We start from the raw sequence: 12,349 nt of genomic DNA on the forward strand, positions 1-12,349 counted from the left end.
ATCAGAAAAGGGAATCACAGAATTTCTGGACTGAAAGGGATCCCCCAGCCACCTGGTGATAATCCTCAGGTTTACTAAAAGGGCTCATTCCCTGTGTATTTCCCTGATTAGTGACTCAGCACATTTTTGTGTATGTATTGGCCATTTCTATGCCTTGCTTGGAGAAATATCTATTTAAGACCTTTGCCCATTTTAAAATCAAGTTGTTCATGGTGGCATTATTTGCAATAGCTAAAATATGGAAACCTAAACGTCCATTGATAGAGAGATGAAGAAAATGTGGCATGTGCATACAATGGATTATTATTCAGCTTTTTTTTTTTTTAATTTTTTTTTTTTTTAACTTTTATTTTTGAGATAGAGAGAGACAGAGCATGAATGGGGGAGGGTCAGAGAGAGGGAGACACAGAATCCGAAACAGGCTCCAGGCTCTGAGCTGTCAGCACAGAGCCCGACGCGGGGCTCGAACTCACGGACCGCGAGATCATGACCTGAGCCGAAGTCGGCCGCCCAACCGACTGAGCCACCCAGGCGCCCCATATTCAGCTTCTTAAAAAGGAAGGAAATTCTGACATATGCTACATGAACAAATCTTAAAGATACTATGCTAAATGAAATAAGCCATTCACAAAAATTTAAACACTATATGATGCCACTTGAGATACTTAGAATAGTCAAACTCGGGGCATCTGGGCAGCTCAGTCAGTTAAGCATCTGACTTCAGCTCAGGTCATGATCTTGAGGTCTGTGGGTTCGTGCTCCGCGTTCGGCTCTGTGCTGACAGCTCAGAGCCTGTAGCCTGCTTCTGATTCTGTGTCTCCCTCTTGTTCTGCCCCTCCCCCACCTCTCAAAAATAAACATTAAAAAAAATTTTTTTTTAAAGAATAGTCAAACTCACAGAGATAGAAAGTAGAATGGTGGTTGCCAGGGGCTGGGGGGAGGAGGAATTATCAGTTAATGAGTATAGACTTCCAGTTTTAGAAGGTGATAAGAGTTCTGGAGATGGATGGTGGTGATAGTTGCACATTATCAATATATCTAATAATACTTATCTGTATACTTAAAATGGTTAAGATAATAAGTTTTATGTTATGTGTACTCTACCACATTAAGGGGGGAAAAAAAAGAAAAGGGGACTCAAGGAACCAGGCTGAAGAAGCTTCCACTGGCAAAGACAGGACATTTACAACTTCAATAAAGATATAGGCATACCTTGGAGATATTATGGGGTTCAGTCCCAGAGCACTGCAATAAAGTGAACATCACAACAAAATGAGTCAAATGAATTTTTTGGTTTTCTAGTGTATATAAAAATTATGTTTACGTTATACTATATATAATATAGTAGATATAACATATATATAGTAATATATAATAATGAACTGTAATATCAAGTTTACAACAGCATTATGTAAAAATAAATTTACATACCTTAAGAAATATCTTATTGCTGGGGCACCTGGGTGGCTCAGTCCGTTAAGCGTCCAAATTTGGCCCATGTCATGATCCTGCCCTTCGTGGGTTCAGAGCCCCACGTCGGGCTCTGTGCTGACAACTAGGAGCCTGGGGCCTGCTACAGATTCTGTGTGTGTGTGTGTGTGTGTGTGTGTGTGTGTGTGTGTGTGTGTTTGTCTCTCTCTGCCCCTCCCCTGCTTGCACTCTGTCTCCTAAAAATATATATAAAATGTTAAAAAAAATTAAAAAAAAGAGATACCTCATTGCTGAAAAGTACTAACCATTATCTGAGCTTTCAGCAAGTTGTACTCTTTTCGCTGGTGGGGGGCTATGCCTCAATGTTGATGGCTGCTGACTGATCGGGGTGGTATAGCTAAAGGCTGGGGTGACTGTGCTAACTCTTAAAATAAGACACAATGGGGGTGCCTGGGTGGCTTGGTCCGTTAAGCGGCCGATTTCAGCTCAGGTCATGATCTTGTGGTTCACAAGTTTGAGCCCCATGTTAGGCTCTGGGCTGACAGCTCAGAGCCTGGAACCTGCTTCAGATTCTGTGTCTCCATTTCTCTCTGCCCCTCCCCTGCTCACACTGTCTCTCTTTCTCTCAAAAATAAATGTACAAACAATTAAAAAAAAAAAAAGGACAACAATGAACTTCGCCACATTGGTTGACTCTTCCTTCCACAAACGATTTCTCTACAGCACGAGATGTTGTTTGACGGTAGTTTACCTGTAGTAGAACTTCTCTCAAAATTATAGTCAATGCTCTCAAACACTGCTGCTGCTTCATCAACTAAATTTATGAAATATTCTAAATCCTTTGTTGTCATTTGAACAATGTTCACAGCATCTTCACCAGCAGATTCATCTCAACAAAACCACTTTTTTTACTCATCCTTAAGAAGCAAGTCCTCATCCATTCAAGTTCATCATGAGACGCAACAAGTCAGTCACATCTTCGGGTTTCACTTCAAATTCTAGCTCTCTGGCTCTTTCTACCACATCAGCAGTTACTTCCCCCACCAAAGTCATGAACCCCTCAGTCATCCATGAGTGCTTCCACTTCTTCCACTCTTGTTGATGTTGATTTTGACCTTTCCCCAGGAATTGTAAGTGTTCTTAATGGCATCTAGAATGGTAAATCCTTTTCAGAACGTTTTTAATTTACTTTTCCCAGATCCATCAGAGGAATCACTATCTATGGCAGCTAGAGCCTTAAAAATGTATTTCCTTTTGTTTAAAAAAAATTTTTTTTTTTTTGGGGAGAGAGAGAGAGAGAGAGAGAGAGAGAGAGAGAATATGAATGAATATGAATGTGGGCTGGGGAGGGGCAAAGAGAGAGAGGGAGAGAGAGAATCCCAACCAGGCTACATGCTGTCAACTCAGAGCCTAATGCGGGGCTCAATCCCATGAACCATATCATAACCTGAGCCCAAATCAACAGTCGAAAGCTTAACTGACTGAGCCACCCAGGCTCCCCACAAAATAAATGTATTTCTTAAATAATCAGACTTGAAAGTCAAAATTACTCCATGACCCACAGGCTGCAAAATGAATGTTGTGTTAGCAGGCATGAAAACATTAATCTCATTGTCTATCTCCACCAGAGCTCTTGGATGAACAGATGCATTGTCAATGAGCAGTAATACTTTGAAGGAAATCTTTTTTTCTGAGCAGGAGGTCTCGACAGTGGGCTTAAAATATTCAGTAAACCATTTTGCAAACAGATGTGCTGCCATCCAGATCTTATTTCATTTACAGACCACAGAGTAGATTTATCGTAATTCTTAAGGGCTTTCCAAATGGTAAATGAGCGTTGGCTTCAACTTAAAAGTCACCAGCTGCACTGGTCCCTAACCGAGTCAGCCTGTCTTTTGGAGCTCTGAAGCCAGGCATTGACTTCTGTCTATAAAGTCCTAGATGGCCTCATCTTCCAACATAAGGCTGTTTTGCCTACATTCGAAATCTGTTGCTTAGTGCAGCCACCTTCATTCATGGTCTCAGCCATACCTTCTGGGTCACTGGCTGCAGCTGCTCCATCGGCACCTGCTGCTTCACCTTATGGAGACGGCCGCTTCCTTAAACCTCATGAACCAACTTTGCTGGCTTCAAACTTTTCCTCACCTCTCAGCCCTCACAGAGTCGAAGAGTTAGGGTCTTGCTCTGGGTTAGGCTTTGGTTTAAGGGAATATTGCAGCTGGTTTGATTTTCTATCAAGACCACTAACACTTTGTCTATATCAGCAATAATGTTGTTTCTTTCTCAGCATTCATGTACTTACTGGAGCAGCACTTTTAATTTCCTTTAAGAACTTTCCTTTGCAGTCACAATTTGGCTAACTGTGGTGCCAGAGGTCTAACTTTCCACCCATCTCAGATTTCATCATGCCCTCCTCACTAAGCTTAATCATTTCTAATTCCTAACTGAAAGTGAGAGACATGTGACTATTCTTTTCACTTGAACACTTAGAGGCCACAGTGGGTTATTAACTGGCCTAATTTCAATAAAGCTGTGTCTCAGGGAATTGGGAGGCCCCAGGACAGACTGGGGAACAGCCAATCAGTGGAGCAGCCAGAACAGTAAGAGTTCATGTTTCCCCCAAAATAATTACAATAGTAACAGCAAAGATCAGTGATCACAGTTACAAAGAAATATAATCATAAAGTTTGAAATATTGCAATAATTACCATAATGTGACAGAGACATAAAGTGAGGAAACGACATTGGAAAAATAGTGCCAAGAGTTTCTTGACACAGGGTTGCCAAAACTCTCAATTTGGGGGGGGGGGGGGGGGGGGGGAGAGATAAATAAATAAATAAATAAAAATGCCGTATCTGTGAAGCATAATAAAGCAAAGTACAATGAAACAAGGTATGTCTATAACAGCAAAGGATTGAAGAACAGCAAATATGTTTAAATCTGTGATACTAAAAAATACTTCAATAATGGTGTTAGTAAAAAAAACAAACAAAATTGGTCACCTTCAGAAGATGACAGGGAACAGATTCATTATCTTGAAAGCTGATGAGTAAAGGAAATGAATTAAGCCTTCATCCTGCCTTTCCCATATGACGTGTGCCACTGGGTGACAAAGCACATAAAGGAAAGCATTTGGTTTTTTTTTGTTCTTTTATTGAGGTAAAATTGTTATATTACATTAGATTAGTTTCAGTTATACAACATACTAATTCAGTATTTGTAGAAGCTACAAAGTGATTACCACAGTAAGTCTGGTTACCATCCATCATCATACAATTAACACTTTACCCATTTTGCCTACCCATACTCCTTCCCTTCTGATAACCACCAATCTGGGCTCCATGTCTATGAGTTTTGTGTTGTTCATTTGTTTTAGATTCCACATATAAGTGAAATCTTCGGGTATTTGTCTGACTTCCATGACTTAAGGTAATACTCTCAAGGTCCATCTGTGTTGTCATAAATCGCAAGATCTCATTTTTTTTTTTTTCTTATGCCTAAGTAATATTCCACTGTATAGAAACACCTCATCCCCTCTATCCCTTTATCCACTGATGGACACTTAGGTTGTTTCCATACTGTAGCTATTGTAAATACCACCACAAACAACACAGTGCATGTATCTTTTTCAATTATTGTTTTCCTTTCCTTCAGATAGATACCCATGAGTGGAATAGCTGGATCATATGTTAGTTCTATTTTTAATTTTTTGAGGAAGCTCTCTGCTGTTTTCCACAGTGCCTGCACCAATTTACATTTCCATCAACAGTGCACAAGGATTTTCCTTTTCTTCACATCCTCTCCAACATTTGTTATTTCTTGCCCTTTTGATACTAGACATTCTGACAGGTGTGAGGTGATAGCTCATGGTGGTTTTGATTTGTATTTCCCTGATGATTGGTGATGTTGAACATCTTTTCAATGTACCAGTTGGCCATCTACAGGTCTTCTCTGGACATGTCTATATAGACCCTCTGCCCATTTTTTAATCGGATTTTTTGCTGAGTTCTCCACATTATTTTGGACATTAACTCCTTATTGAATATATGATTTACAGGTATTTTCCACTGTTCAGTAGGTTGCCTTTTTATGTTTTCTTTGTTGTGTTGAAACTTTGGTTTGATGTAGTCCTACTTAACATTTTTGCTTTTTTTTTTTTTTGCAAGAAAGCATTTCTTTATAAAAGCATTCCAGTTACTAAGTGGAATAGCAGCATTTTATAACTCCCAGTATATGAATGGATCCAGTCACACTGAGATTCCCTTATTGTTAATATCACATGTCTTACAGGCATGATGTGCTTCTAAGAAATAAAAAAAAAACCCAAGCCCCCCTCTAGTCTTGCCAAAGGAATGGAACCAGAGTTTGATCAAGCCTCTAGATGCAAAGAGCAGAGGAATAAGTTGAATTGCACTAGGAATGTGTGATCAGTAACCTCAAGACTGGGAAAACCAACGGCCTCAGGGCCTTCAACAAAGTTATAGGGAAAAGGCAGATGGAAAGGGAGCCACAAGATTTAAAAAGACTCAAAAATATATTAACAGAAGGAAAAATCCAAGACCAAACCCTAGGAATGTACACTTGGGTGATAAACTACAAAGGAACACAAGGAAGTGTAAGACAAGTGGTCTTTTTTTTTGTTTGTTTTTTAAAGTGGTCACTTTCAAGAAGAAGGGAGTGGCTGTGATTTTGATGGGGGCACATGAAGGGGCTTCTGGAGAGGCTGGCAAAGTTCTTGACATAGATGGTAGTTTCAAGGGTGATTTGCCTTTTAACGACGAATTTGTTCAGCGAGATTTTCTACAGTTGTGTTTTGGTTTACAATAAAAAATGTTTAAAAACAAAACAGAAAAAAAAAAACCACCTCTCAGTTTTCCTAGTTACATACTGCTTCAGATTGCTGCTGTGTTAGGATCATGGCTCAGGATAGACTTTGGTGTCAGGTCTAAGTAGTTTTGATTTCTTACTGTTACTTACTAGTTGTGTGACTTTTGCTAAGTTGCTTTGCCTCTCTGAGCCCATGTTCTTCACCTGGAAGATAAGAATTTTATCAGTATCAAGCCCATAGGTTTGTTCTGAGAATTAAATGAGACTACGTATGTATGAGTTTACAGGATGTTTGGCATACAGCCAATGTTCAGTAAGAATGAGCTATTACTTAACTATCAGTGATTGTGAATTAATTTAAATAGCCCTTTAAATATCATAAATATTCACAATATTTATGTTCTCCTAGTACTTAAAGGAAATATATTAATTTGTGCTCTTCCATATCACATACTCCTAAGTTAGCTGTTACAATTTCTTTTAGTGAACATATTTTTATGACAAGTATTGCCTAGAAACTAAAACCACAGTTGTATATTAAAATATGTGCATGGGTATATTACTCTATAACCTTTGAGAGATGATGCAAAAGTCTGAATTAGAGACTTATCGGGGAGTAAGTCTCCATTACACTCTGCTGTTACACATCAACTATGGAATAAACTTGGCTCTTGCTTTCAAAAGCAATGTGGAGGTGTGGGTATTTCGTCATTCTTTAAGAAGTGTTTGTATTCTTTACAGGTTTTCATTTTCTTGTAGTTTATGATCATACTAGGAGACCTATGTGCTGAGATCTGTATTATTTGAAATATGCTCTCACTTTAAATTTCTCTCACTTTAAAAAATGTTGAAATTAATGTGTCTCACCCATTAGAGTAATACTAGCCTCACCCATTCCTGAATTATTAAATAGAAAATAAATGAAACACTAGTTTCTGGAAATTTAGATGTAGCTGAAATATTACCAAAGGGCATTGGGAATGATCAGATGTGTCAACGTAGTTGTCTGGATGAGGAGCTGTGAACGCGAGGGAGCGTTTGTGTTTATTCCTAATACTAGATCTGTCTTAGAAAAAAGCAGGAGATCCTCAAAGGGAAACATTAAATTAGAACAAATATATCTCATTAACAAAGCAGTCAATTCCCTTTATTTTTAAAATTTTATGTACACATATGAATGATCTGTATAATGTACATTCAATATAGAAAGCTTTATATATTTGATACTGTATAGAACATTTCACAATTACACTAATCTCTTACATAACATCTTGACATCCGTTTTTAAATTTTTTTGCACAAGCTCCTTTCTCATTCAATTTGGTAAAGTCAGTTATACATACCGACATGTACTGTGAGCTCTCAGAAGGTTAATGACTGGGGAGAGGATACCGGGGAACAGGCACGAGGATGAAGCCTACTAGTGTTGGACGGTGGAGGGGGGATAGCCACAGGGACTTGATGCAGGAGAGGGAAACATTGTCTTCCGGGGACAAGTGACCTAGTCCAATTTCTGTAGATTGCAGTTCAACCCCACAGTCACGCTAATTCAAAAAAAAAACATTATAAAAACTAGGAAGAAAGTTTTGTCTTTTTGATTCACAGTCTTGTAAACAGATACAAAGGAACAGAATGTGCTTACATACATCAAGAAAAAAAACTTGTGTACCCACTTAGGCTGATCCACAGAGTGCTTTCTTACAACGTGATACAATTAGAATCACTGACTTTTTTTCCTAAATAAAAATATATTTATAGAAAAAGGAATAACACTGTCATGAAACCAGGAGAAAGGCAGTAAGAGTTTGTTTCAACTATCAGCTGGAGGAATGTGGACTGGGCACTGGCCTGTCAGCATTTATTGTCTCTCACAAAGGTGTCAACTCTGATAGCCAAGGTCGCCTGCCTCGTGGTCTACGGGAGGCGGCAGGTTGGACATGACTGACGAGGATGTCCCTGCAGTAAGGTAGCCAGCAACTCCAGGTCCTGCAAGAGAGAAAGGAAAACACACACCTTCTAGAGAGCAGAGTCGTGTGAAAACACCTTTATAAGAAGGTCAGAAGCTAGTCAAGTACCTGATCACACACTTTAACAGACAACTACCCAGTGCCATTTTCAAGGTATGTCTTTACTATATGACAAAGTTAAAAATCATTTCAAAATTGATACTGGACAGCAACACTGGTGTGAAAACATGGAAAATTGGCCCTTCTCAATTCTGGGAATTCAATGCTTCAAAAAATTCTGGGCACTGAAGGATAGCTATGTCAAATGGAAAATAAAAAAAAAAAAAAAGAACAAGTAGAGGAAGGAAACTCCATACTAAGCCCATCCAAAAGTCATACTTGATAAAATGCCCAAGAAAAACCTTTATCAACATTCAAGTTAACCTACTTTCATTTGGTGCAAAGAAATGCTGTTATAGGGGCACCTGGGTGGCTCAGTCGGTTAAGTGTCCGACTTTGGCTCAGGTCATGATCTCATGGTTCACTAGTTCAAGCCCTGCGTCAGGCTCTGTGCTGACAGCTCGGAGCCTGGAGCCTGCTTCCGATTCTGTGTCTCCCTCTCTCTCTGACCCTCCCCCCATTCATGCTCTCTGTCTCAAAAGTAAATAAACGTTAAAAAAAAAAAAAAATTTAAAAAAAAAAAAAAAGAAATGCTGTTATAGCTAGTAACACCAAATGAACAAGGGCTGCTACACTGACAGCTCTACAAAAGGAAGGCTCTGGACATTTGTCACAGGTCAAAACAAGAATGCTATGGGAAGAGATATCAATATTTTCATTTTATAGGTCTTCCTTGATTCTAAGAGTCTCTACTGCATAGAAATGCTACATATGCCAGCATTTATCAAGATGTGTCCTACAAGCATTGTAGATAATAGCTTTAGCCCTCCAGTTTATCGTAAACATTGCAGAGACCATTACATCCCAGAAGCACTGCACAAACTGTACAGAGTACTTGCAAGAGACATTGTAGCATAATACCACAAACTGAGCAATACTGTTAGCTGAAACCGTAGGAAATAAGGCAAACAGCTAAGGAACATCAAGGGTTAGAACTAGAAAGGCAGTGGGAGCGGCATGCATTTAGCAAAATGATTCTCTACCTGCTTCAGAGAGCTACACAGAAGTTAGCAAGCTGCCTGGCAGAGCGGATCTAAAGCCCGCTCCTGAGGTGAAGGGGGCTGCTGCCAGTTAGAAGGGAAGGAGAGACACCTGAGGGGAAAAAAGAAATATAAGCAGCAAGGGAAGTTATAAGGAAATGCAAACAGCAGAGCAGTTTGGTGAAGGCTGAGGCGTAACAGGGACTAATGTAGGACAAATGGGGCACAATTCAGATTGGTCTTGTGTTTCACCTTACAAGCACTTGTATCCAGGACATGAAATGGCTTACACCACTGAGTGAACACTGCATCTCATATGTAATTATACAGCCAGAGACAGTTCCACCTATGTGAGCTGTAACACACACACTCGGAACCTTGAACTTATAAACGTTGGAAAAAGGATCTTCCCTTTTTAAGGCACTGTAAGTCCTGCATCTACCAACTCCTGCCTTCTGCCAAGCAGGGTGCCAGGCCTTCCACAGACAGCTCAGAAGACCACCGGCTCAACCTACCCCCTCTGACAAGGCAGTTGGGAGCTACAGCACCACACTGTTAACATCACTTCCCACCAACCTATCAACCTTTGAACCCTAGGCAGCGGCAGGATTACCACAGATCGATTAAGTGGGTCTCACCAAAGATAGAAGCTCTAAGAATAACCCCCCAAACACCCTGGACTGGTAAATTTCCCAAGCACTTCCAATGTTGGACTCATCTTGGCCACATCAAATGAGGAGATGATGAGACCAAATATGAATGCTACATATAGAAAACAGACTAAGGCTATTGTTCTTCAACTGCGTGCGGAGGCACCTTGGGACAAACTCACAGGGGTGCTGCTAGATATTTTACATTGGAGAGAACATAGCAACATCTGCTGGATGCCACATAGCCACTTTCAAGTTGTTTGGACCTAATACTTCAACTTAACTATTAGGTTATTTCTTTTGGCCTAGCGGTAGATGAAAAAATCATTAAGACATTAAAGACATTGTGAACTGAGAAAAGTTTGGGAACTTCTGGGCTAAAATTAAATTGAGACAATAGAATCATCCACAATAGACCAAATTCCAGCCCCACCATTTGCCACTTTAGGAAAAGACAAACAAATTCCTGGGTATTTCTGTAAATACGTCTGAAATGCTCTTTCTCTCACACCTCTGGCTTCTCTTTTAGAAGGTGTCTGGTTAGGATGAGGACAGAGCAGTTGTGTTCTCCAGAGAAAGGTGGGAGGAGAGAGCAGGAGCTGCCAGAAATGGGGCACGTGGCAATAACGTGCAAGGCTGCCAGACTTGAGAATGAGAAAAGACGGAAAATTAACAAAGAACCCCGCAAAATGGAATTGCCTGCAACGATGGAGCAGTGGAAAGAGCATGGGCTTTGTTAAAAATGAACGTGAGAGTCTCAGCAGGGAAAACAAAAGCAGGAAGCTCTGCCTCAGCGTCAGTGTCCTATAGTAAACTGATGAGCTCAGGAAATCTTTCCCAACATCACTCACATCATATAGTCTTGGGACAGGTGGACAAAGAACACCACAAGGTGGAAAAAAAATCCTATCTCGTAGAGAACTGATGGACCTGTATGAAGAGAGACCTTAGAATTGCACCCACCCCCCTTTAATGACCTTAGGAAGCCAAATTAACTATGTGACATGCTTCTAATATAAATATATACAGGGGTGTGTGTGTGTATGAAGTTCATCTCCATATTCCAATTAAGTGTGTGTGTGTGTGTGTGTGTGTGTGTATGTGTACACAAAGCTCTTCGTCATCAATTCCCACTCCTACAACCATGTTTCCCTTGCCCTGCTTCTCTTCCTTTCCCTCTTGTTCCTTCTTTCTCTATACTGATTTTCTAGGTGAGGTAATTGGAGGATTTTCCCTGCTAAAATTGTTTTTACAGGGCCTTGAACTTCTCAGCAACATGCCCTTCTAGAACCTAACAAATAGCTAAGTAACTAAGGCCCAGGTCAATGAAAACATAGCTTGTCTGCATTGTAGGTAAAACTGCATTAGACAGTTTAGGTAAGTTTTTATCATAAAACAAAACAAGTATGCCAGGCCAAAGAACCTATGGAACCAGGTGGCCTCTTCTCAATTCATCTACAAGGAGCAATCTCGCCTAGGACATTTTATCCATACCCCAATCCTGAGATGTGACTGAATGATATCTGCTCAGCAGCCAGGGTAAAGAAAATAATTATCGTATTTTTGGTCATTCTTATCCTACTTTGAAAGAGTAATTAACTTTCCTCTATCTTTCACCATCTCCTAAACAAAATCTACTTGCCAAACTTACCATCGGTATTTTAGAAAAATGGCTAGTGAAGTGTGTTTTCACAGCACCTTATTTCATTTGCACATTGGGCACAATTAGAATCTCCTCCAGGCTGAGCACAGGTTGGGGTAAATCCTAATCAATCAAAGTTCCTACTCAATGCAACATTGTATACATTCCAAGGAGTTCCGCTAATGCGACTTTACCTTATTAGGATAACTTGTACCTTTTATCAAACACATGACACACAATACAAAGCATCAATGGAACAGCTCAAACACAAAAAAGAAAACATTTGACAACCTAAACAATGAGTAGACAATTCAACAGGTAGTGCTCTCTTTAAACAGTCCTTTCAAAACAAGGAGAGCTGATGGGAAAATCTTCTCAAACAACTAACATCTCAACAAAAGAACATCCCAGATTGATGTGCTAAGAACTAGACAATTTCCGGGCCAACAGAGCTCAGGGCTAGTCCAGACTGTCCCACGTAGTCGTGCCTACAGGCTTCAGGGGGGCCTGCAGAACAGCCAGAGCAACACCAGGATGTGTCCAAGTTGGGACTTATACCATCTCCCCTTTGACCAGCTTTGTACAGAACCTGCTGCCCTGAGTGGGCCCAAAGGAGGATGTAAAGAAATTTGTAAATCCCAGCTTTTCTTCTTCCCCAACCCTCTTCCAACCCCTACAGCTCATCACAGCTG

At 40.1% G+C, this 12,349-nt stretch overlaps 1 protein-coding gene across 2 annotated transcripts in view; it reads right to left on the bottom strand.

Moving 5' to 3' along the window:
* Positions 1 to 7,379: 7,379 nt before the first annotated feature.
* The window catches only part of DNAJC13 (DnaJ heat shock protein family (Hsp40) member C13), a 125,207-nt gene continuing 120,237 nt past the window's right edge, over positions 7,380 to 12,349 (bottom strand). For both annotated transcript variants that reach the window (XM_043595399.1, XM_043595398.1), the window contains one exon: positions 7,380 to 8,245. In XM_043595399.1, coding sequence (XP_043451334.1) covers positions 8,139 to 8,245 — 107 coding nt within the window. In that variant the 3' untranslated portion in view covers positions 7,380 to 8,138. The remainder of the gene's footprint in view (positions 8,246 to 12,349) is intronic.

This window comes from Prionailurus bengalensis, chromosome C2 (genome assembly GCF_016509475.1).
Source record: "Prionailurus bengalensis isolate Pbe53 chromosome C2, Fcat_Pben_1.1_paternal_pri, whole genome shotgun sequence".
In the NCBI taxonomy this organism is placed as follows: domain Eukaryota; kingdom Metazoa; phylum Chordata; class Mammalia; order Carnivora; family Felidae; genus Prionailurus; species Prionailurus bengalensis.